At 43.0% G+C, this 24,623-nt stretch overlaps 1 protein-coding gene across 8 annotated transcripts in view; it reads right to left on the reverse strand.

The window, feature by feature from the left end:
- PIGP (phosphatidylinositol glycan anchor biosynthesis class P) overlaps nucleotides 1-24,623 on the reverse strand; it is a 40,971-nt gene that overhangs the window by 13,689 nt on the left and 2,659 nt on the right. For 4 of the 8 annotated variants that reach the window (XM_058731981.1, XM_058731982.1, XM_058731980.1 and 1 more), the window contains 3 exons: nucleotides 19,209-19,281; nucleotides 18,300-18,418; nucleotides 14,343-17,244 (listed from right to left, as the gene is read on the reverse strand). In XM_058731981.1, the coding sequence (XP_058587964.1) occupies nucleotides 17,114-17,244; nucleotides 18,300-18,418; nucleotides 19,209-19,281 (323 nt within the window). In that variant the 3' untranslated portion in view covers nucleotides 14,343-17,113. Of the gene's footprint in view, nucleotides 1-3,326; nucleotides 3,479-3,509; nucleotides 3,570-14,342; nucleotides 17,245-17,273; nucleotides 17,343-18,299; nucleotides 18,419-19,208; nucleotides 19,282-24,623 lie in introns of those variants that run through there. The other 4 variants (XR_009262330.1, XR_009262332.1, XR_009262331.1 and 1 more) reach the window with 3 other exon arrangements.

Below are 24,623 nucleotides of genomic sequence, written 5' to 3' on the forward strand. Positions count from 1 at the left end.
CAAAAAAGTTAAAAAAAAAAACAACAGCTTTCTTGTAAAGGTCTGCAAACCTTTTTTAAAGGAACTTCTTGTGGGGCACCTGGGTGGCTCAGTCAGTTAAAAGTGTCAGATTCTTGATACTGGCTCAGGTCACGATCTCATGGTTCATGTGTTCGAGCCCCGCGTTGAGCTCTGTGCTGACAGTGCTGAGCCTGCTTGGGATTCTTTCTGTCTTCCTCTCTCTCTGCCCCTCCTCCATCTCTTTCCCTCAAAATAAATAACATTAAAGAAAAAAAAAGACACTTCTTGTACCTTGGGCACTTACTGGTTGAGACAAAATGTTGCCAGGATGGAATTTGATTTAAAGAAGGATTTTCAGGGGCGCCTGGGTGGCTCAGTCGGTTAAGCGTCCGACTTCGGCTCAGGTCATGATCTCACAGTCCGTGGGTTCGAGCCCCGCGTCGGGCTCTGTGCTGACAGCTCAGAGCCTGGAGCCTGTTTCAGATTCTGTGTCTCCCTCTCTCTGTGACCCTCCCCCATTCATGCTCTGTCTCTCTCTGTCTCAAAAATAAATGTTAAAAAATAAATAAATAAATAAATAAATAAATAAATAAATAAATAAAATAAATAAATAAAGAAGGATTTTCAGGGCACCTGGCTGGCTCAGTCGTTAGAGCATGAGACTCTTGATCTCAGGGTCATAAGCTAGAGCCCCACATTGGGCATAGAGTTTACTTAAAAAACAAAAACAAAATCTTTAAAAGAAATAAAGAAGAATTTTCTCAAAGATACTACACTTTGCAGGGTGCCTGGTGGCTCTGTCGGTTTGACTTTGGCTCAGGTCGTGATCTCCTGGTTTCTGAGTTCAAGCCCTGCATTGGGCTGTCTGCTGTCAGCACAGAGCCCACTTTGGATCCTATGTCCCCCTCCTTCTGCCCCTCCCCTACTCACTCCTCTCTCTCTCAAAAATAAATAAATATTTTTTTAAAAGATACTGTATTTTGCAACCAGGGAAAAAACCTAAAGAATGGAAAAGAGGATTCCAATCCATCATTTTTCCTTTTTTAAAGTTTTCATTTAAATTTCAGTTAGTTAACATGCAGTATATTAGTTTCAGTTGCACAATATAGTGAATCAACACTTCCATACAACACCTGGTGCTCATCACAGGTGTGCACTCCTTTTTTAAATTAGAATAGGGATTGGGTAATATGGTTGGTTGATCTGGCCTTCTATCAACCGGTCTGTGCTTCAACAACTGTTCATAACGACAATGATGCTAAGGTTCTAAATATTTCTAAAGTATCTTGTAAGTCCCCCAAAGGAAAATTATATAATTTAAGCATAATTCTAGAATTGTGGTTTCTGTATTCTTTAAAAAGAAATGTGGTGCCTGGGTGGCTCAGTCGGTGGAGCATCTAACTCTTGATCTTGGCTCAGGTCATGATTTTGCCATTTGTGTTGGGCTCTGCACTGACAGCATGGAGCCTGCTTGAGATTCTCTCTCTCCCTTTCTCTCTGCCTTTTCCCTGCATGTGCATGCACATAGTTTCTCTCAAAATAAACTTTAAACAAAAATGTAACTGAGATCTATTGAACAGGATGGTCTATACGTCTTTAACGACTGGCTTGTGTCTAAAATGAGATCATTGTCGTCTCCTTGCATTCTGTTACTTTAACAGACTTTGCTAGGCTCTTTTCACTGCAGGTGAAGGTCTTTGTATATTCCAGAGAGTTATTGCACATTGTTTGCAAAAGATAACTTAGGTGGGTTCAAAGTTTGAACTAGCCCCATAACCTTTTTCATTATTGTAAAATAATTACTTTGTATGTGAAGGGGATTTCCTGCATGAGTTTGGTGAAACTTTAAGTTATGCCCTACAGATAAGTCATTTCTACCTCCTAGACCTGCCAGGAAGCTCTTGGCTCTGGTTTACATGTTAAATAAGTCTCGCTAAATTCCTAAGAGATCATTGCTTTCAAATTTCTTTGAACTTATTTAGTTATTCTGAAAATGATCATAGAAGATCTACTATCATTTTCTTGAATAGTTAAAGCTTAAAATGCATATTAAATAAATAAATAGGTTATCAATACATGATGTTGACAAATGAACAGTCACGCTCTGCTGGTGGAAATGTAAAAACAGAGGTTAGCTTCCTGGCAATTTGGCGATAGGTAATAAGAGCTTTAAGAAATTTCATATCGCTTACCCTTCAAATACATTTCCAAGAGATATAATCGGAGATAAGAACAAAGATTTCTATACAGCGATATTTGTTACACTGACATTTATAAAAATGAAAATCAGAACCATCCTTAGAGTCCGTTAATAGAGAATTTGTGAAATTATGGTGCATCCATATGCTACAATATTATGCAATTATTAACTGCTCATAATGTAATGTTATTTGAAAAATGAGGCACACAAAATTATATTCACAGTATTTTTTTGTTTTTTGTTTGTTTGCACACACATGTAGAAGGGCTTATAGAAGACAATTAAAAATATCTTTGAGTGATGGGTTATGGTTGATTTAGTTTTATTTGTTTTCTATAATTTAAAAATTCTCGGGGTGCCTGGGTGGCTCGGTCAGCTAAGCGTCCGACTTCAGCTCAGGTCATGAACTTGCAGTTTGTGGGTTCGAGCCCCGCGTCAGGCTCCGTGCTAACAGCTTAGGGCCTGGAGCCTCCTTCGGATTCTGTGTTTCCCTCTCTCTCTGTTCCTCCCCTGCTCGCACCCTGTCTCTCTGTCTTTGTCTCAAAAATAAATAAAGAATAAAAATAAATAAATAAATCTCTATGATGCATGTGTATTACTTTTAAAATAAATGATACTGATTAAAAACAATGCAAATATTTAAAGTATCCGTCATTAGATACCATTCCACATTCATTACTTATGTAGATTTAAAATGCTATAATCATGAAATGATCTTAGCCAAAATCTTACGAACTTTAATCAAGGGCATTTCTGATATGGTCTGTTGATCCATAGACTGTGTGGCTGATGGGCTCTTCAGCACCTTTCAATCACATAAGTTATTTGGTTCTTGGCATTTTCATGATTAATCCAACATGAAAAATCTGATTTAGCCCAATGCACTAACTACCACTAATCTTATTGGTGACAAGAAGCTTCTGATAAGGATGGCTTGGAGAGGTGAAAAAGAGGGCAAGTTTGGGGATTTAACTTCACTGAAACCATTTTCTTTGAGGGATGGGATATCTGATCCGATTTCGTTTACTTCAGATCTTTGAACAAATCATTACACAGGGATTTTGGGGGAAAAGGAGTTAAGTCGAGAAGCAGTGCTTGATTTAGCATTTGTTTTGGAATCACTTACCTTTTGGGTTGCTGACAGCAACAAACATTTTCTAAATGCCCAAAAGAACGAAAGTAGATTGTCTTCCCATAAGAAGTGGCAGATGAAAGTTGGTTATTTCTCTATATTCATTCAGATGAATGTTTGAGCGAGAAAAAAACCCAAGAAACAACCTGAAACCAAAACAAAACAGGTAAAAGTTACCTCTTAAATTTGTCAGGCATCCGTACATGGTGTGTGGCCTTCTCTAACTTCCAAGATGGCCTAGGAGAGATATTTATTTTGTAAAATAAAGTTCAGAAAGGCAGAGATATCATCCACTTAGACCAAACATTCAGTAACTCCTGCAAATGGATTGTCAATAGGCCTTGACACCCATTCCTTATTCTGGCCAGGAAGGAATAGAGTTATTCTCAAGGTTAAGTAAAGGTCATCTCTCTCTGCCAACTGCCAGTCAGCAGTGATGGAAAAGCACAGGCTGGGGCTAGGTGCCTGGAAATTTCACTTAAGAAACAAATGGCCCCAGTCTGTCTGTTCACTCAGGTCACTTCTGTTAGTTTTCCCATAATTGTGCTAGATCGGTAGGCAAGTGAAATGACAGATTCGTCACTGATAGAATCTCTATCTTGGGTTGACAATTCTTTAATTTGTGGCCCTTTGTGGTCAGAGGCCATTATTTCTGATTGCCTTTTTGTCCCACGGCAGTTCATCTGTCTTTCACGTACATTAAATTTAATCTTCTCGTTCAGAGATGACAGTGAATTCAGTCTGAAGTAGCTTTCAAAGTGATTTCATAAATTTAGTAAATTCAGGGGGAAAAAAAATCTTAAAAGGCACCAGAATTTGAAAGTAGAAGACAAATAATGATGGCTTTCTAGACATTTCGGGTCGTTACAAGATCTCCATGTTGATCATTCTAAATATTTAGGGCCTTAAATGATTTGACTCCTTAAAATATGAGAAAAGTTTATATCTCCCTCATTCCACCTTCAAACCATTTAATTATAATGCTTCTGATGATTCCAGCTAGGAGCCTCTGAATTTTTCCTTTTTCACTCCATAACCATATACTTTGTTGTCGGTGCTAGAAACCCAGGACCCAAGATGAATCAGCCAAATTCTCAGGAAGTGAAGTAAAAACCAAGTATGTGCGTGGCCCCTCGTGTGTAGCACAGAGGACGTTTGGAGAGAGATGGACACAGTGTGGACGGGGTGTGGGGTGTGGACAGGGAGCAGCAGGGACAGATGTGGGCCAGGATCTGTGATTCCAGGGTTTTCGTCCGCTTTACCTGATTCAACCCTCAAGATTATCTCAAGGTAGGTGTATCTCTCTAGCACGTGAGAAAACGGAGCTTTCAGGGTGGGGGGAGGGGAAATCTCTCCAAGGCCTCCCACTCCACCCAGGAGGTGACGTGAGGACTCGAGAGCTTGTGTTCTCATCCAAAACCCAAACTCTTAACTTTGCAGGCTCTCTTCCTGAGGACAGGGGCAAAATCGGAAAGGGTTTCTATGAGTGTGGTGGTCCAGCCAAGTGGGGGTGAGGGGACGGGACAGGTGGGGGTAGAGAGAGACAGCAGAGGAGAGAGAGAAGAGTAATACTGTGTATGGGCATGTTGATCTCTCTCTCTGAGTCACAAGAGGGATTTATTATCTAACACAGTCCACTTATGGCATCGGCCCTCTCTGGGTTTGGGGTATTCTGTGGCACACTGTGCCATCAAAGATGAAGAGTTTTCTTCGTCGTGCTGTGCCAACCTTAGCACTTGGGTTTTCATCCTCAGGCTGGAGGGAATACTTTCTCTTCTGTTTCCTGACATGGATTTTAAGCCAACCTTGATATATGATTGGGGTAGCCTGAATAATGGCCCCCAAAGACATTGGCAGGTGCCAGTTCCTGGACTCTGTGAATGTCATCCTATAAGGGAAGAACAGTCTCTGAAGATGTGACAAAGTTAAGCCTTGTCTTGTTTTGCTATATAAACACTTTATTAAAAGCAGCAGACCAGCGGGGCGCCTGGGTGGTTCAGTTGGTTAAGCATCTGACTTTGATCTCACAGTTCACCAGTTCGAGCCCCGTGTCGGGCTCTGGGCTGACAGCTCGGAGCCTGGAGCCTGCTTTGGATTCTGTGTCCCCTTCTCTCTCTGCCCCTTCCCCACTCACACTCACACTCTCTTTCTCTCTCTCTCTCTCAAAAATAAATAGTGACAGGTCAGCCCTATGGGCCAGTGGTCAACCCAGATGCTCAGGACCCAGCAGCAAGCCCAGCACTCACCTCTTGCTCTGACTCTGTTGGGGTGAGCACGTCGCACTCATGCACTGGGCCTTTCTCGCTGAGGATGTGGAGTTGCTTGTGTCATTTCTGAATTCTATGCGCACCTGCATGCACTGTCCCCGAGAACCAGTCCTGCCCAGTGCCTTGGTGACCCCGCACATGGTTTATATCTGCGATGGTGATGCAGGTGGTGTTTGGGAGCAGACAAATTAAGGATCTTGACATGGGGAGACAAACTTTGATTATCTAGGTGGGTCCTAAATCCAATCACAAGTGTCCTTATTTATTTTTAATGTTTATTTACTTTTGAGAGAGAGAACACGTGCACGTGCACATGCGCATGCGAGTTGAGAAGGGGCAGAGAGAGGGGGGACAGAGGACCCAAAGCAGGCTCTGCGCTGACAGCAGAGAGCTTGATGCGGGGCTCGAACTCACAAACTGCGAGATCATGACCTGAGCAGAGGTTGGACGCTCAATTGACAGAGCCACCCAGGCGCCCCGCACGTGTCCTCATGAGAGAGGCTGAGGGAGATTTGATACATGCAGGAGAGAATACCATGTGTCTTGGCCAGCTCGGGCTGCTGTCACAGAGTACCCTGGCTGGGCGGCTTTAACAACAAACACTTATTTCTCACTGTTCTGGAGGCTGGGAGTCCAAGGTCAAAGTGCCTGCACGTTCTGGGTCTGGTGAGAACCTTCGCCCTGGTTCATAAGTGATCATCTTCTCGGGGCATCTGGGTGGCACCTGTGTGGTGCCTGACTTCGGCTCGGGTCATGATTTCATCGTTCATGGGTTCTGACCCCGCCTCCGACTCTCTGCTGTCAACACGGAGCCTGCTTCAGATCCTCTGTCCCCCTCTCTCTCTCTCAAAAATAAACATTAAAATAATGATCATCTTTTCACTGTGTCCTCACATGGAAGAAGGAGAAAAGGAGCTCTCTGGGGTCTCTTTATTTCATTAAAAAATTTTTTTTTTCACGTTTTATTTATTTATTAAAAAATTTTTCTTTTAATATTTATTTATTTATTTATTTATTAAAAAATTTTTTTTAATGTTTATTTATTTTTGAGACAGAGAGAGACAGAGCATGAATGGGGGAGGGGCAGAGAGAGAGGGAGACAGAATCAGAAGCAGGCTCCAGGCTCTGAGCCGTCAGCCCAGAGCCCCACGCGGGGCTCGAACTCACGGACCGCGAGATCGTGACCTGAGCCGAAGTCGGACGCTTAACCGACTGAACCACCCAGGCGCCCCTAATATTTATTTATTTTTGACAGAGACAGAGCATGAGCAGGGGAGTGGCAGAGAGAGAGGGAGACACAGAATCTGAAACAGGCTCCAGGCTCTCAGCTGTTGGCACAGAGCCTGACGCGGGGCTCAAACTCACAGACTGTGAGATCGTGACCTGAGCTGAAGTCGGACACTTAACCGACTGAGCCACCCAGGCACCCCTGGGGTCTCTCTATTTACAGGGGCACTAATCCCATTCATGAAGGCTCCATCCTCATGATGCAATCACCACCCAAAGGCCCCATCTCCAAATTGGTGGTTAGGGGTTAGGATTTAGGAAACATTTGGGGACACAAACATTCAGTCCACAGCACCATGTGACCACCGAGGCAGAGACTGGAGTCAGCAGCCACCAGAAGCTGGGTGACGTGAGGGACGGAGTCTCCCACGGAGCCTCAGGAGGGAGCTCAGCCCGGCTGACGCCTTGATTTCCGCCCAGTGAAACTGATTTCAGACTCCTGACCTCCAGAACAGTGAGAGGATAAATTCCTGTTGATTTAAGCCACTAAATTCAAGGCAATATGTCATAGCAATCTTAAGAAACTAACACAGCAGTAGCAACAATTGGTGGAGAGGGGCGTCTGGGTGGCTCAGTCTGTTGGGTGTCCGACTTCAGCTCAGGTCATGATCTCACGGTTTGTGGGTTCGAGCCCCGCGTCGGGCTCTGTGCTGACAGCTTGGAGCCTGGAGCCTGCTTCGGATTCTGTGTCTCCCTCTCTCTCTGCCCCCTCCCACTTGTGCTCTGTCTCTCTCTCTCTGTCTCTCTCTCTCTGTGTGTCTCTCTCAAAAATAAATAAAATGTAAAAAAAAAAAAAAAAAGAATGGGTGGAGAAATGGCATAGATTATAGACAGTGGCCCGCATGAAGAAAAGAGTGAGATAGAATCAGGACGACCATTAAAGGCCTACCATGTGCCAAACATGTTTCCCTATATCCTATAAAATGGGTGTTGTTTGACAGATGCAGAAACTGAAGGTCAGAGAGGTCAAGTGACCTGCCCAAGGTCACACTGGCAGGAAGCGGCAGAGCGGGGATTTGGACTCAGGACTCATTGATGCCAAAGCCCTAGTCTTTTTGCTTTGTTTCCTGGAAGTTGGCCATTTGAAGGTATATTTATTATTTTTTATATAAAAATAGGTATATTTATATATTTATACAAATTTTTGTATAAAAATGTTTGTAATATTTTTTGTATAAAATATTGAGCCTAGTTGTATTCAAATATGCAGATTAAAACTGCGTACCATTCGTGTACTTACTCCATTAGCAAAAGCAGAGCAGGCAATACTTCCCCGGCCACACTGTGGCAGATTGCTCATGTTTTGCTGCTGTAGATTCACTAAGAAAAACATACAGTGTCTTCCCTTCCCATACCATCAAGGAGAGACTGGCAGAGGGTCCAGGTTTCTTTTAGGGGGTGACGCGCACGTGTGTCTGGAGGAGAAGTGAATGGAACTTTCTGTGAAGATCAAGGAGACTTTGCAGCCTGGAGGCCCTTCCTACCGAGGCTTGTGGTTTTCAAGGGTCATTATCAACAGGGGGTCTGTGGCCTCCTCCCAGCAGAGCCTCCAAGGAGGCCTGTTAAAAATGCAGATTCCAGGGCCTTCCAGACTTACTAGAGCTGGGAACCTGCATTTTAACAGCTCCTCGGGTGGTTCTTGGCCACTTCAAATTTGAAAATAGACCTCCAAGCCCATTCTGGCCATCACCAGGGTTATTCCAGCAGGACAAAGATGACAGGTTTGTTCCTGAACACTGATGGCAACTGCATTGTTAGGTTTAGCTATGGCTGTGACTGGACGACCCAAAATTAACAGTGGCTGAAACCAGATAGAAGGACGTTTCTCTGTCCAAATCCAGAGGTTGGCCATCCAGGGCTAGTATGATGTCAGGATTTGGGCTCTTTCAATCTTTTTGCTCTGCTGCTGTGTGGCTTCAACTCCTAAGGGCACCTCATGGTCTAAGGGGCATTTCCATTTCCAGTCATTAAATCCACACCCCGGACAGTAGAAATGAGGAGAGCCGAAGCAGGGCATGATATGTCCTTGAAAGACACCTTACCAAAGTGACACACACTCCTTCCCCTCCCGTCCAATGTACTGCCCAGAAGAAACTCAGGTGGTGCTGTCTTGCTGCAAGGGAGAGAACGCTTTGTTCTAGGTAACCATGCACCTCATTAAATTTTTTTTAAATGTTATTTATCTTCAAGAGAGAGGGAGAGAGACAGGGCGTGCACGGGGAGGGGCAGAGAGAGAGGGAGACACAGAATCTGAAGCAGGCTCCAGGCTCTGAGCTGGGCATGGAGCCTGCTTGGGATTCCCTTTCTCCCTCTCTGCCCCTACACCATTCGCGCTCTCTTTTTCTCTCAAAAAAAAAAAAAAAAAAACCTTAAAAAAAAAAAGAAAGGCTCCACATTAAAAACAAATAAAAAGAAGAGAGAGAAAAATCCACCCTTCCTCCACTTTTTATTCTATCCGGGGCTCTCAAAGGACTGGAGGTCCACCCACACTGGAGAGGTTGGATGTTCTTTACCTAGACTGATTCAGATGCTAATCTCTTCTTGAAACACCCTCGTGGACACATTCAGAAATAATGTTTTATCAGTTGTCTGGGCATCCCTTAGCCCAGTCAAGTCGACACATAAAATTAACCATCACACCAGTATAGCAGTGAACTGTAGGGAGTGTGTTTAATAGATATGACCTTTTTGAAGATCAGTCTGACATCACATATTAAGTGTGAGAAGTAAGGGAGAGGACTCATTTTCAGAAGCACCAAATAAAAGCCACGCTGTCTAGTTAACAGTAGGTTTAACAGTAGGTTTATAACCTATTGGAAATATGTACAACCCCTCCCCCCTCTCCACAATGGAGTCCTAAATCTTAGACACTTCACTTCCTGGTTTTTCTTTCCCTTTCTGTTTCATGGGCTTATTTTTGCAGGCTTTGCAAAGAGCATGCGCCAAAGAACAAAGGGGAGGAGGGACTGAAAGTCTCTGTCACCTCAGAGAATGTACCTTTGTTCCAAAAAGGCTACTTTTTTTTTTAATGTTATTTATTTTTGAGAGAGAGAGAGAGAGAGAGAGAGCGCGCGCGAGCATGAACGGGGAGGGTCAGAGAGAGGGAGACACAGAATCTGAAACAGGATCCAGGCTCTGAGCTGTCAGCACAGAGCCCAACGCGGGGCTCGAACTCACGGACCGCGAGATCATGACCTGAGCCGAAGTCGGCCGCTTAACAGACTGAGCCACCCAGGCGCCCCTCAGTCAGACTACTTTTTGCCTTCTATGGGCATAGGCGACTTCCAGGTAAGGCTATAACCTCTGTAGTGCTCAGCCAATGAGGAACCAGGGGAGGGACTTACCTCTGTAGTGCTCAGCCAATGAGGAACCAGGGGAGGGACTTACACAGTAGGAGATAAATTATCTGCTGTAACTGCCCCAAGTGTGCCTATCCGTCAGACACCTGCTCTTGCGAGAACGTTGATTAAAGCCTCGCTTCACTGTGCTCCGCCTCCCTCCTTTGATTGATTGGGTTGGTGGGCTTATTCCTCCCTTTAAGTATCTTCAAGATGTTCAAGCCCTTTGATCCTGTAACAATTCCAATGTCAGGAACCTAGCCCAAGGGCACAATTTCACAAAACTTATCCGCAAAGATTTCCACTGATTGTTCCTAATAGGGGAAAACAGGAGACAACCTAAGTGGCCAGAGTAGGGAAACCATCATCCTTCTGCTCATATTTCTGCCTCAGTGACTAAAACAGTCTGCCTTCTTGGGAAAGCATTGGGGGAACACACTCCTGCACTATATTCCACACTCAACACTCACAGGTGTGTGACTTATCTGATGGGTGAGAAATGGCCACACTGACTGCACAAGAGTTGTCTGCTATCTGCCAGGACCACACAGGACGCGGTGCACCACGCTGTCTTGTGCATGCAGATGGCTGGGCCGTGTCTAACTCTGCAGGCCAGCCCTCCTCACATCAGATTTAAGGAAGAAAGCTGGGTTTTGGCTTCATTTTTATGCAGCACTTGAACATCTGGCTCCATCAGTATTAAGGTGGACAATGTGTTTAAAAAAATTTTTTTTAATGTTTATTTTTGAGAGAGACAGAGCACAAGTTGGGGAGGGGCAGAGAGAGAGAGGGAGAAACAGAATCCAAAGCAGGCTGCAGGCTCTTGACTGTCAGCACAGAGCCTAATGCAGGGCTCAAACTCACAAAAGGTGAGATCATGACCTGAGCTTAAGTTGGAGGCTTAATCGACTGAGCCACCCAGGTGCCCCAATGGACAATGTATTTGAATTCCCATCAGGCACTTGTCCTTCACAGAACAGTGACGACGAGTGTTGTGTTCACCCCAGTGGTGTGCATGTCAACTGTGGTTCACTGAGAGGTGTCAAAAGAGGGGGTCCTGGAAACTATAGTGTCAGAAGGCAGGATGGGGCCTTTAGAAGCAGCCACAGGAGCAGGGTGAACAGGCTTTATAACACAAGTGGGCCAGCCTGGCCAACTATGGTGCAATTGGAGGGTGCCATTTGATGCTGTAACTGGCATCATCCAGCCCTGGCCATATGGCCCTGTGACTGACCTATACAGCAGAGCTTGGACACTGGATTTGCAGAAAGAGCCTGATGAGACAGGTATTGAGTTACTGGAGTTTTTCCCCTGCATCACGTGAAACAGATTCACAGGGGGAAAACTCAGATCCACAAAAGCATCTGCTCACCAATTATAACTCAGTTTCTGTAACGCCATTATTTTGAACTCCGTGGCTCCTTCGGTCCCTGAGGTTTCCGTTGCATTTCTGGAACACTGGGACTTATGTGGTGGTGAGGAATGGAGGGGTAGGGAACATTTGGTCCCTGGTCATAAGTCCACACAGGTGACCACTGAGACATCCACGGTCTCTGTCTACATGGCTCCATTCTGATTTGGTGGTTATCTCCAAGTGCTGAACTTTTGTTGTGTCTAGACCGATTGGAAAGGTGGGGTAAGTACGTCTGCCCATTCTGAAATAGTATATATATAGTGCTACGGTTAATCCACCTGAGTTTTACCCTGAACGAGGAGAATCTTGACAACGGCCACAGCCTGACCTGCACCTTGGGAAGACAAACCAAAAAGAATCTCTTCGTTTCTGCCTCCCTTTCCCCACATCCCATCCAGTCTGCGCTGAAGTGATTGCCTAGGATGGGGGGGGGGGGGGCGGTCTGTATTGTCCAATGCACTGGGTCTGGGATAACTGCAGTAGCACTGGATTTACTTGAGTTTTCCAAGTTCTGTGGGCATGGGCCTGGTAATATGATACTGCTTGTCCCATCGGCTCTTTGAAATAGTGGCACATAGAAGAAATTATGGGCTGGATCAATTTGCTTAAGGAGTAACACCCCTCTAATGAGCCCCGAGGCATCGGCTTCTGTAGAAAACCCAGCCTCCTGATTGAGATACTTCTCAGTAAGACAGGTAAGGTCAAGAAATTAGGGAGGGAAGAATTTTGGATTTGAATTGTTGGCTTTTCATTTAGGTGATTTCATATCTGGACTTCTATAATATAATTCTAGTTGATAATTTAATTACTAGAGGGGGTTTTGCCAAAATCAGAAAATGTTTATATTGCTGACATTTGGGGAGTATTTTATGCTATTATTTAGGCTTATTGTAAAACATGGTGTCTTTCAAACCTTTTTCTTTTTAAAATTGTTTCAGTGTTTATTTTTGAGAGGGAAAGTGAGAGAGAGAGAGATATCATGAGCCAGGGAGGGGCAGAGAGAGAGGGAGACACAGAATCAGAAGCAGGCTCCAGGCTCTGAGATGTCAGCACAGAGTCCAAAGCGGGGCTCGAACCCACGGAGTGGGCCGTGAGATCACGACCTGAGGTGAAGTCTGACTCTTAACCAACTGAACCACCCAGGCACTCCTCAAATCTTTTTCTTAAACTACAGCATGCAGCAGGGAAATGCATTACATATCACGGCCCTGCAACTGAAGCAAAATTTTTACAGAAAAGCCCCATCTCAGCCTGGGGTTCTCATGAAAGCAGAGCCTGTGACAAAGGCTTGTGCGTAGGCAGTCTATTTGGAAAGTGACACTAGGGAAGAGTGGGCAGCAATGGAGCAAAACTGAGAAGAGCCAATTCAGGCATGCGCTACTGAGCTCACCATTGCCATGGTGACCACAGCTCAGTCTCCCAGGGCCTCCTGAGGAGCTCCCGAAAATGAAGCTCACAATTGCTTCTTTGGGGGAGGGACGCCTGCCCCACATGGAGCTCCATGGCATCCTCTGGGGGTTGACTTCCCCTCTCTCCAGGGTGCATTGTCAAGGGGCACCTGTGGCTGATCAAAGGGGCATCAGTGGCTGGAATAAGGCGTGGAACCAAGCAGATCTGAAGTGGCCATTAGAGGTATTCAATTAAGATACTTATCCTTCCTAAGTGCAACACCGTATCCTACACACACACACACACACACACACACACACACACACACACACACACACACACAGTCTCTCTCTCTGTCTCTTTCTAGTTGAGGCCCACTAACCAGTAGTTCTCCAAGTGTGGTCTGGAGACTCTGTTTCAGGGGGTCCATGAGGTCAAAACCAATTTCATAAAACCATTAAGATGCTATTTGTCTTTTCCACTCTCATTCTCTCACAAGTGTGCAGTGGTTTTCCAGAAGCTCTGTGACATGTGGTATTGGAACAGACTGAATACAGAAGCAGACAGGAGAACCCAGCTGTCTTCCATTAAGCCAGATATTTAAAGTGATTTGCAAAAATGTAAAACAATTCCACTCATTTCACTAAGTTTCTTTTAGGAAAATATAGTTGTTTTTCATAAAATGTTATTTAAACATGTCAAAATGTAATGGGTATATTATTTATAAACAAATATTTTAAAAATTCCTATGTTAATTTCTAAATATAATCCACCTACACAAAAGCTCTTTGGGAACACTCTTTATGAATATAAAGGGGTCCTGAGGTTTAAAAAAAATGGTGAGAACTGCTGCACTAAACCAAGACCCTGGAAAGAACTGCATCCCATAATCTAAGAAAAAGCGACATACAGACAAAATGTCTTATGAAGTGTAAGAACAGCAGGGCTGGGAAACAGAATGAAAAGTTAATAGGGGGCTGGAGGCGAGGTGGGGTACTGCAGTTAATGAAGGGCCCTTTCTCACCCATTTCAACACCTTCATAGGCCTATCATTGGCCTGAGGGGAATGCAAAGGAGTGATGCTGATCCAGGGAGGAGTCTCACAAAGGTGGGAGGGCTGCTCCAACACTGCCTGTTCTTTCAAAGCTAACACCATTCCCTGGTTGACCGCAGGCTCAGTTAAATCCAATGAATTAAGGCAGGAAGTTCTCAATCCTGGCTGCATGTTTTAAGTGTCCGGTTGTCCTTAAAAACTACCCCTGCTTGGGTCCCACTCCAGACCAATGAATTAAAATTTCTGGGGATGAGGCATCGGCACTGTTCTTTACCTTTTTATTGATGTGTAAGTTACTTCTTGGTTGAAGGGACTAGTGAAACAGGTGTAGGGGATGAAGGAACTTCTAACTTACAAACTTCTCATAAAATAAGCCACAGGGATGTAATATACAGCATAGGGAATACAGTCGATAATACTGTAATAACTTTATATGGTGACCTACTGTGGTGGGCATTTTGTAATGTACAAAACTATCCAATTACTAACTTGTACACCTGAAACGAATACAACATTGTATATAAACCATAATTCAATTTTAAAAAGCATTAAGTCAAATGATATTAACACAATGATTGTTATACCCAAGTAACTACAACCCATATCAAGGTGCAGGGCATTTTCAACAACCCCCCCCCCCCCCCCCCAGCAGGTTCCCTCATGGCTCTGCTAGTTAATATCACCATTCCAATATTTATCACCAGAGTAGTTTTTCCTGATTTTGAATTTCATGTAGATGAAAACATATAGTATATATTCTTTTACATCTGTTTTTTCCCCCAACATATATCTGTGATATTCATTCCTGTTGTTAGATAAAGCAGTGATTCATTGTTTGTACGGCTGTAGGGTTTTTCAATGCATAAACAGATCACCATTTATTTACCATTCTATCCTGGATGGACCTGACTGGTCCTCTTAAACTGCTCTTAAATGTGGTGAGATGCTCTTACCATAAAAATACAGGAAATGGGACAAACAACAGAACAGAAATAGCAGATTCCTGTTATCCATCTCGTGCTCATTGGGCAGGGATACTGTCCTTGAAATGGAAGTCCTAGTTTTCTCAACTATTTAAAATTAATAGTTTCTTTTTTTTTCATTTTACAGAAGGTATAGTTAAATCTGCACAAAAATGGGTAGCTCCACCTCTATGTAGAGATTTAGTGTGTTCAAAGTTAGAAGGCCTTGAATGCTTGCTAAGACTGGCCAACTGTGAGTATACTCTTACAAAGTTATACATGGTTTGTTTTTTAAACTTTAAGCTTCTTAATCTCACGTGGATGCAAACAGATGTTCACAAGGTGGCATCAGTCCAAGTAACTCATATACCAAATTCTCCAACCTCCTCACCTACACTTCCCCCAAATACTGTCTGATTCGGCAAAAGGTAGAACCATCTACTCATTGATCCAAAAGAACCCAGGAGGGGCCCTTGATCACAACTTGTCTCAGCAGCTTGCCTCCCTCGCACAGTCAGTCAGCTGCGTCTCCGACAAAGGCTGCAGAGTGACTCCTCCCCAGCTCCACCGCCACAACTCTGCTCCATACTCTTGCCCCATCCGGGACTCTCCCTCCTGAATCCATCCTCTATCCACCAGCCTGAGCGACTTTTTAAAAACATACATCAGGCCATGTCATGCCTTCCCTTAAAGCCTCCCGATCGCTCAGTGTCTAAAGGGTTCCAACTCCTCACACAGACCCTTAAGTCCAGACTTCCTACACTGGCCCACAAAGCCCACTGCCGTGTCGCTGGCCTCTCCGGGCTCCCCCTACCACACCCCCTGGCACAGAGCACTCTAGGCCCCCTGCTGGCCTTCCGTCCTCAGGACACGCTGAGCTCCTTCTCACCTGGAGGCCTCTGCCCTGGCTGGTTCACACCTGCAAGGTCTCCCTTGTCTCTGATCCTTCTGTTGGGCTCCTGTTTTTGCTAATCAAATTTCAGTCCCAACTGCCTCTCTCTGAGCAGCCTTCCCTGACCCAATCTAAAGTAGTCATCCCTTTACTTTCTAGAACATTATATTATTTCAATTCTCTGCATAGCACTCATCACAAATATTTTATTTGCTTAGTCTGTCTCAATCTGCCTCTAAAATGTAGGCTCTTTCAGAGAGAATCTTTTCATCGCTACGTCTAGAAAAATACCTGGTATGTTGGAAGTACTCCACAAATGTTGCTTTGTGTCTTAGACACAAATGTGATGGCAAGAACATACAAATTAAATGTACCCTTCTCCCAAATCAGAGTTCGAATTCTGGGCCTCCAAGAACAAACGGCAGAAAGGACATAATTGCCATTTAAAAATTGCAGCATGAGGGGCGCCTGTGTGGCTCAGTTGGTTAACTGGCCGACTTTGGATCGTGTCATGATCTCACGGTTCGTGAGTTTGAGCCCCACATCGGGCTCTCTGCTGACAGCTTGGAGCCCGGAGCCTGCTTTTGATCCTGTGTCTCCTCTCTCTCGGCCCCTGCCCTGCTTGCAGTCTCTATCTCGCTCTCAAAAATAAATAAACATTAAAAAAAAATTAAAAAAGAATTACAGCATAAATGTCTCTCTGGAGGGATTTCTTGATTTTACAGATACTTATGTTTCAAAAAGTCTGGTATGTGGTAATGCAGTATTTATTTATTTTGTCCATTAATAACTAATACTTGAGAACATCTACATTTTTTTAATGTTTATTTTTGAGAGAGAGAGAGCGTGTGTGCACGCATAAGACGGGGAGGGGCAGAGAGAGGGGGAGAAAGAGGATCTGAAGTGGGCTCTGTGCTGGTAGCAGACAGCCCAATGTGGGGCTCGAACTCACGAACTGTGATATCATGACCTGAGCTGAACTCAGATGCTTAACCGACTGAGCTACCCAGGCGCCCCAAGAATATTTACAATATTAACGGAACTTTATCTAAAACAGGCTCAACTTATTTTTTTACATTTCAATATCATGTTTTAACAAGAGAGTGAAAATAATTATGGTCAAAATTATTACATCAAAAACTTTTATAATAAATGCTTGTTGTTAGTCTACATACAATTTAGTTTTGGGTGTGATGTTCTTTGGCTGCAAGAAAGAACATTTGGTTTACTTCACTAATAGGAATATCTCTTAATGCCGGGATGGCCTCTTCTTGGTAATTCTTCCGCTGTTGATTTTTAGCATAGTTATCTGTAAGAAGAGGACAAAAAGCTATGCTTACCTAAGTAATTTCTTCTACGGTTTCTGTGGTTTATGGAGATCCACCACATAGTTTACTGAGCTAATATCTGCATAATAATAAAAACCGTGTTAACATAATTAAGACTACTTGAATGCTCTCTTTAAAAGAAATGTCCCAACTGGAATAAAAATCAGGAAAGTCCTTTCTATATCTAACTAGGGTAAGAAATTAATATTTCATTCAACTGTACAGTGATGATTAAAGTCCCACTTGCACACTTCTCATAGGGACAGAATTAGACTGAGGCTTGGAAAACAGATTTAACCCAATATCCCCAAACTATTAAATCATTCATGCAAACTTAAGGACATCCCCTTTGTACAAATTGTCTATTTGCGGTAATTCCAGGCAAGAATTCAGGAAATACAGTAGGTTCTCAGGAAAGAAATATAAAAATACTGTAACTGGTTCAAAATATATTGTAGAGACTCATGAAACAAAAGCTTTGAAAAGTTAAAAAAAATCATACCAAGCAATATGGTGTGATTAATACCATAAGTATAATAAAAAACACTTCTTACAATCTGAGCAAGCTCAGGAATTTACTTTGATCGTTAGACTTAAGGGAATTTAAAAAAAATACAGAAACCTGCTGTGGCTCTTTATCTACAGAACTGGGGTCAGATGGACACAAGGGTCCTGAGGAGGGGGCACACTGTCACATTGCTCTCCTAGACAAGGTCTACATGGAACGATTTGCCTGCCTTGATCAACACTGCCTGTTTAGGATAAAATTTGTTTTTCTCATGAACAGTTGCTAAGGAATATATTATGTACTTGTGGTCTTTATGGGAAAATACACATGCTATAAACAGCAGATTTAGAATTTATTTCTGCCATGTAAACATCTCCTCTGGTATAACTTTGTATTTATTTCTCCCAGGTTCTTTTTACCGGGCCAGTGTGTGTCACCTACTGTAGCCTATTCTCGGTTGCTTTTCTTGATAAAACTGCTGACTCTTTCTCTTCCATTCCCCCACACTTCCCTCTGAGGTACATTTACCTGTGATTGTATGAATGGAGTTGAGTGGAGAGGTACTCATCATGTTTATTCCAAACAAGAGTACATAACCGATTACTATAGTAATGAGGAGGTAGACAGGCAATGCAATCGCCCAATACCTGCAGAAGAAAATATTAAAGTAGGTAACTGCCTAAAAAGTCATCATTCTCAAGAGTCCATCACCAAGGTAACATGCTTTTTGAATTTAATTTTATTTTTGATTAGACAAATCGTTCTACAAGGTCTCATGATGAAAAGCTGCAATCCTGTATCATTCCATACCATAGCAACATGGAAAAAGTGGAAACTAAGTCAGTTACCACTCACCTACCTGCAATCCATTTCCTTAAATTCTGTTGATACTTCTTACCTGCTATCCCATTATTTGTTCCCATGGGTTTATACCTTAAAATGTTTTTTTCTGTAGTGTTATCTGAGCAAGATGTCAGGAGGAAATGGAGATAATGATGTTGTGTCCACCTCACCATTTATAACTAAAGGTGTATCAGTGATGTCCTTTAAAAAGCTTTAGATTTCTATATGGCTTTTTATGGATCTTAAAAGAATAAATATTTGGGCGCCTGGGTGGCGCAGTCGGTTAAGCGTCCGACTTCAGCCAGGTCACGATCTCGCGGTCCGTGAGTTCGAGCCCCGCGTCAGGCTCTGGGCTGATGGCTCGGAGCCTGGAGCCTGTTTCCGATTCTGTGTCTCCCTCTCTCTCTGCCCCTCCCCCGTTCATGCTCTGTCTCTCTCTGTCCCAAAAATAAATAAAAAAACGATGAAAAAAAAATTAAAAAAAAAAAAAAAAAAAAAGAATAAATATTTAAGATTTGGGAAGTCTAAAGGAAAAACTATGATCCTGAGAAACAGCATTAATACATTTTTATTTAAGAAAATCATTAAACTTACTTTTGAGGCCAGTAGGTTAAGCCTAAGGAGTTTAGCCAAGTTTCAGGAATAAAAGCCCACACAAGATATAGTACTGCAGAAAAGGGGAACAAAAAAAGAAAAAAGAGAAGTTAGTAAGGCATGTATCTAATCTATCAAGGTTTAGATAACATAAAACCTCCTGTGAAGGTTCCCTGATCACCTCAAAAATGACTTTTCTTTCCCTTCAGTCTTCTAGCTCCTTATCTATATCATTCCTATGATACTTACAAGTTAAAGTAGTATATTTCCATTGCTGTGAAATGGATCTCTAGAACTTTACCATCTTGCAAATCTAAAACTCTATACTCATTAAGCTACTCTTCCCCCCCCCCATTAGTCTTTTTTGTTTTAAAACATGTCTTAAGTCTTATACTATATTTTAAGCAATGTAAGGTCAGAAATCACTTTTTTAAAAAATGTTTATTTATTCTGAGAGAGAGCACATGTGTCTGAGGGAGGGAGGGGCAGAGAGAGAGGAGAAAGATAATCCTAAGCAGGCTCCATGGAGTCAGCACAGAGCCCAACGCAGAGCCCAATGTTGGGCTTAGTCCCATCCATCAACAGTGACATCAAGAGTCAGTTGATGAGGGGCGCCTGGGTGGCGCAGTCGGTTAAGCGTCCGACTTCAGCCAGGTCACGATCTCGCGGTCTGTGAGTTCGAGCCCCGCGTCAGGCTCTGAGCTGATGGCTCGGAGCCTGGAGCCTGTTTCCGATTCTGTGTCTCCCTCTCTCTCTGCCCCTCCCCCGTTCATGCTCTGTCTCTCTCTGTCCCAAAAATAAATAAAAAACGTTGAAAAAAAAAAAAATTAAAAAAAAAAAAAAAAAAAGAGTCAGTTGATGAGCTGAAATCAAGAGTCAGTTGCTTAACTGACTGAGCCACCCAGGCTCCCCAGGATATAAATCACATCTTAGCTGTTACAGTGATCCTTACAGAACCTAGCAATTTGCCTTATATACAGTAGCTGTTCAACACTTCGTCCCCACAGGGTTGAAATGATTACAGACACTTGTTGCTCAAAGGTGAACGTATCTACTACCCTTGTTTGGACCCACTACCTGTTGGGCTTCTGCCCCATCTCCCAGAATACAATCTTATTTCCCTCAAGTGGAGTCTTTGTGGCACCCTTTACTGTTGTTAATATGTAAAAACAATAGTCAACCTCCAAGCGCTCACTGTTGGCTAAGCATTTTACATGCAGTATTTAATTTAATCCTTAAAACAATCCTATGTGTGTATGTCATTGTTACAGCTGAGTAAATGAAATCTTAGAAATGTTACATCATCTGCCCAAGGTAAGGGGCAGAGATAAAATTCGAACTATCGGTATCAATGATGATGAGTCATATTCTACATCAGGAGCATGAGAAACGGTGGTGAACCCAAAAGACATGGCCTCTGTCCTCCCCGAGCATAAAACTTAGGGGAGGGGGACGGAGAGAAGTAAATTGATATTTTCACTGCACTATGATTAAGTGGTATGAGTAATAAAAGATGACATAAGAACATATGAGGACCTTAGCCCACACTAGTGCTGATGGAGGTGATGTTAGTGGTCAGGAAAGATTTCCTGGAAGAAATGACTAAACTGGGGCCTAAATAATGAGTAGCGGATTAGCCAGATTAAAGATGCATATAATTGGGGCCTGCAGATGAGGAAGGAAGGAAATATGAGAAAACGATGTTCCCTGCCATGATCCACAGAGAGAGCATGAAGGATCTGGTGAGGCATTTAGTGTGGCTGGATGGTAGAGGGAAAAGATGGCAAGGGACCAGCTTGAAGCTTGTAATGGCTTTTAAGACTAAAGAAATGCAGAGGCGCCTGGGTGGTTCAGTCGGTTAAGCATCTGACTTCAGCTCAGGTCATGATCTCATGGTTTGTGAGTTCGAGCCTGGCGTCTGGCTCTGTGCTGACAGCCTGGAGCCTGCTTCGGATTCTGTGTCTCCTTCTCTCTCTCTGCCCCTCCCCAACTTGTGCTCTGTCTCTCAAAAATAAATACATGTAAAAAAAAATTAAAAACAAAACAAAAAAACAAACTAGTGTGTGAGACAGTAATGAGTCAAACGTAATGGCAGGAACTTCCTATACAGTATCTTGTCTGACCCTTTCCAAATCCTTTGAGGTGCATGCTATTATTATTCATAAGCCACAGACAGAAAAATCAAAGCACAGGGAATTTAAGTAACTTGCCTAAGCTGGACTGTGAACCCATGCAGTGTGTTCATACTATGCTTTCAGGCAGCAGCAAGAGAATTAGTTAAAATGGAAGTGAAGAGGAATGTGATGCTTCTGGGGGAAACTAAGGAGTTTAGAGTACGTGCAGCATAAAGCATAAGGCTGTGAGTGCTGAGAGATAAAGCCGGAAAAGTGAACAGGTCCCAGATCATGAAATATGTTGTACAAGGAACTTGGGACTTTATGCTCTAGGCAATGAGGACAGCCGGAGATACATATATATACACACATGTATACACATATATGTATATATGTGTATATATATATATTTTTTTTTTGCTTTCAAGATCTAGCAAACTACGAAGACAAATAACCATTTACACTCCAACCGGAGGTTTTAAGTAGAGGAGTTGGGTCTGCGTCCCAAATGAGTCACTGTGATGGTTGTGTGTGTGGGATCTATCTGTGGAAGAGCAGAGGCAGTAGAAAGCCCCACCAGATTCAGCGGCAGGAGCAGATGAATGAGTTGGGAGAAGAAAAAGTGTAAGTGAAGAACGACTCCGGGTTTTTCCAGTGGGTGTCTAGTAATTTCAAGGCTGAGAACACGTGAGCAGTCATTCTCCACACAGCAATGAGTGATCTTCCAAAGATATAAATCTGACTATATTGCTTGCCTGCTCAAACCCTTAGAATAAATTAAGTGCCTTTAGAATAAAATTCAAACTCCTTTCTTGCAAGGACTTCAACATTCTGCTCACTTCTCCAATGTCTAGTCCTGCTGCGCAATGTTCCTGTTCCAGGCGGAGTCTCAGGGCCCTTGCACTGACAGTGAGTGCAGTGATTACCGTCTGCCTGGAATGTTCTTCATTTGATTCTTTCAATGGATGATTCCTTCTCTTCCATTCATTTCTTGGCTCAAATACCCTCTTTTTCAATGAGGCGTTTTCCATCACTTGCTGTTCCAGCTGTGTGCCACCCACCACCCCCTCCTGACTCCTATCATTTTCCTTTATTTCCTTCTAAGTTACTATCAAAATCTATAATTATTGTTATGGAACCAAGGTTTATATCTCCCTCAAATTCGTATGTTGAAGCTAGAATCCCCAATGTGGAGGTATTTGGAGGCAGGGCCTTTGGGAGGTAGTTAGGTTTAGAAAAGGTCATGAGGGTGGGGCCCCATGCTGGGATTAGTGTCCTTGTAAGGAAAGTAAGAGACCAGAGCTTCCACTTGCTCTCTCGCCACTCTGTGAGGACACATCAAGAAGGTGGCTGTCTGTAAGCCAGGAGGAGGGCCTTCACCAAGAACCACCCATGCTGTTACCCTGATCTTGCACCTCCCAGCTTCCAGAACCGGAAGAAATGTTGATTGTTTAAGCCTCCAGTCTATGGAATTGTTACAGTGGCCTAAGCAGACTAAGAAAATTGCTTGTTTTCAATTCAGTAAATATTTAAATGTAGAGAGAATCATGTAATCCCTTTGTACCCAATACCTTCTTTTATCATAACTGCTGGGTACAGCCTCTGACCTCTGTCCTATTACTTTCTACCTCATTTTCTCAGGCTTCAAGCCTACACCTCCATCGGTTCCTCAAACTCATAGGCACGTTCTTCTAAATGCTTCTGGTACTGGCTGTTCTCTGTCTGACTTTTTCCCCTGACTGCCCCACAGCTAACTCGCACTTTTCACGTCTGTGCTTAAATCACATCTCTCAGGGAGGTGCTTCCAGATTGCTGTATTTAAAACAACAACCTCCTCCCATTAACCTTAGCCTCCTTTCTTGCTTCATTTTTCCCCATGGTACATGTTATCATCTGACATCATATATGTGGTACTTACTTAATTTGTCCACTGGCTATCTCCCCATACTAGAATGAAAACCCTAGGAGAGCAGGTAAGTTTTGAATGTTTTGCTCCTCCTTTGCCTATCACAGTGCCTGGCATCTGGTAAGTACTCAAAAATTTGTAGCATTACTTTTTGGTTGTGGGCTGTAGCAATTTCTTACTAGATAGGTCTCCTGAGGCAAGAGAAACAAAAGCAAAAATAAACTACCGGGACCTCGTCAAGATAAAAAGCTTCTGCACAGCGAAGGAAACAATCAACAAAACTCATAACGCAGTCTATGAAATGGGAGAAGATAATCACAAATGACGTATCTGATAATGGGTTAGTAGTGAAAATATATGAAGAACTTATCAAACTCAACACCCATAAAACAAACAATCCAGTCAAAAAAAATGGGCAGAAGAATGGACATTTTTCCAAAGAAGACATACAGATGGCTAACAGATACATGAAAAGATGTCCAACGTGGCCCATCATCAAGGAAATACAAATCAAAACTAAAATGAGATACCACCTCACACGGTCAGAATGGCTAAAATGAATTAAAGAAAACAAGCAATACTGGCAAGGGTGTGGCCCTTATACTGTTGGGAATGCAACCTGGTGCAGCCACTCTGAAAAACCCGTATGGAGGTTCCTCAAAAAATTAAAAGTAGTGGGTATTATTGGATTTAGGTCTTAAAGTCATTGCCTTTATTTATTTGTATAGTTTGTAATCTTTCTAATACTAAAACAGAGATTTTTAAAAATGATGTTGTTGATGATAATAGTAACAGCAGCTAACACTTAAGTAATTATGTTCCTATATGTTAACTGCTTTGCATAAATCACAGCAATTAATCCTCACAAGACCCGTGAGAGGCAGCAGGGTGAAGTCAACCCAGTGTCTGGGTTCAAATTCCAAGCTGTATCATTTACAGGGTATATTAGCTTGAACACATTACTAAAACCCTGTGCCTCAGGACTGTCGTTCTAAAATGAGGACAGTAATAGTAATATCTACTTCACAGGACTGTCTTGCACGCAATAAACATTCAGTAAACTTGACCACCACCTTTTCACAGATGAAGAATCTGGAAGTTCAAGAGGTTAAGCAAATGGTCTCAGGTGACACAGCTCGTCTCTAGAGGAGTCACGATTTGAACTCAAGTTAGAACATCTTTACTCCATACACTACCCTAGCCAAAAGCATGGCTGGCTGTACTGATGCAGTTAAGGTTCAGAAACACCACCACTCCCTCACCTCCCTGGTTTCTACAAAATTCCAAGATGTTGGATGGGGACACCCAATTTTCTCTCAAGTTTTCCTCACAATTCCCGCATCCTTTTTTTATTAAAAAAAAATTTTTTTTTAAGTTTGAGACAGCACAAGTGGG

Source organism: Neofelis nebulosa, chromosome 5, assembly GCF_028018385.1.
Source record: "Neofelis nebulosa isolate mNeoNeb1 chromosome 5, mNeoNeb1.pri, whole genome shotgun sequence".
Taxonomy (NCBI): Eukaryota; Metazoa; Chordata; class Mammalia; order Carnivora; family Felidae; genus Neofelis; species Neofelis nebulosa.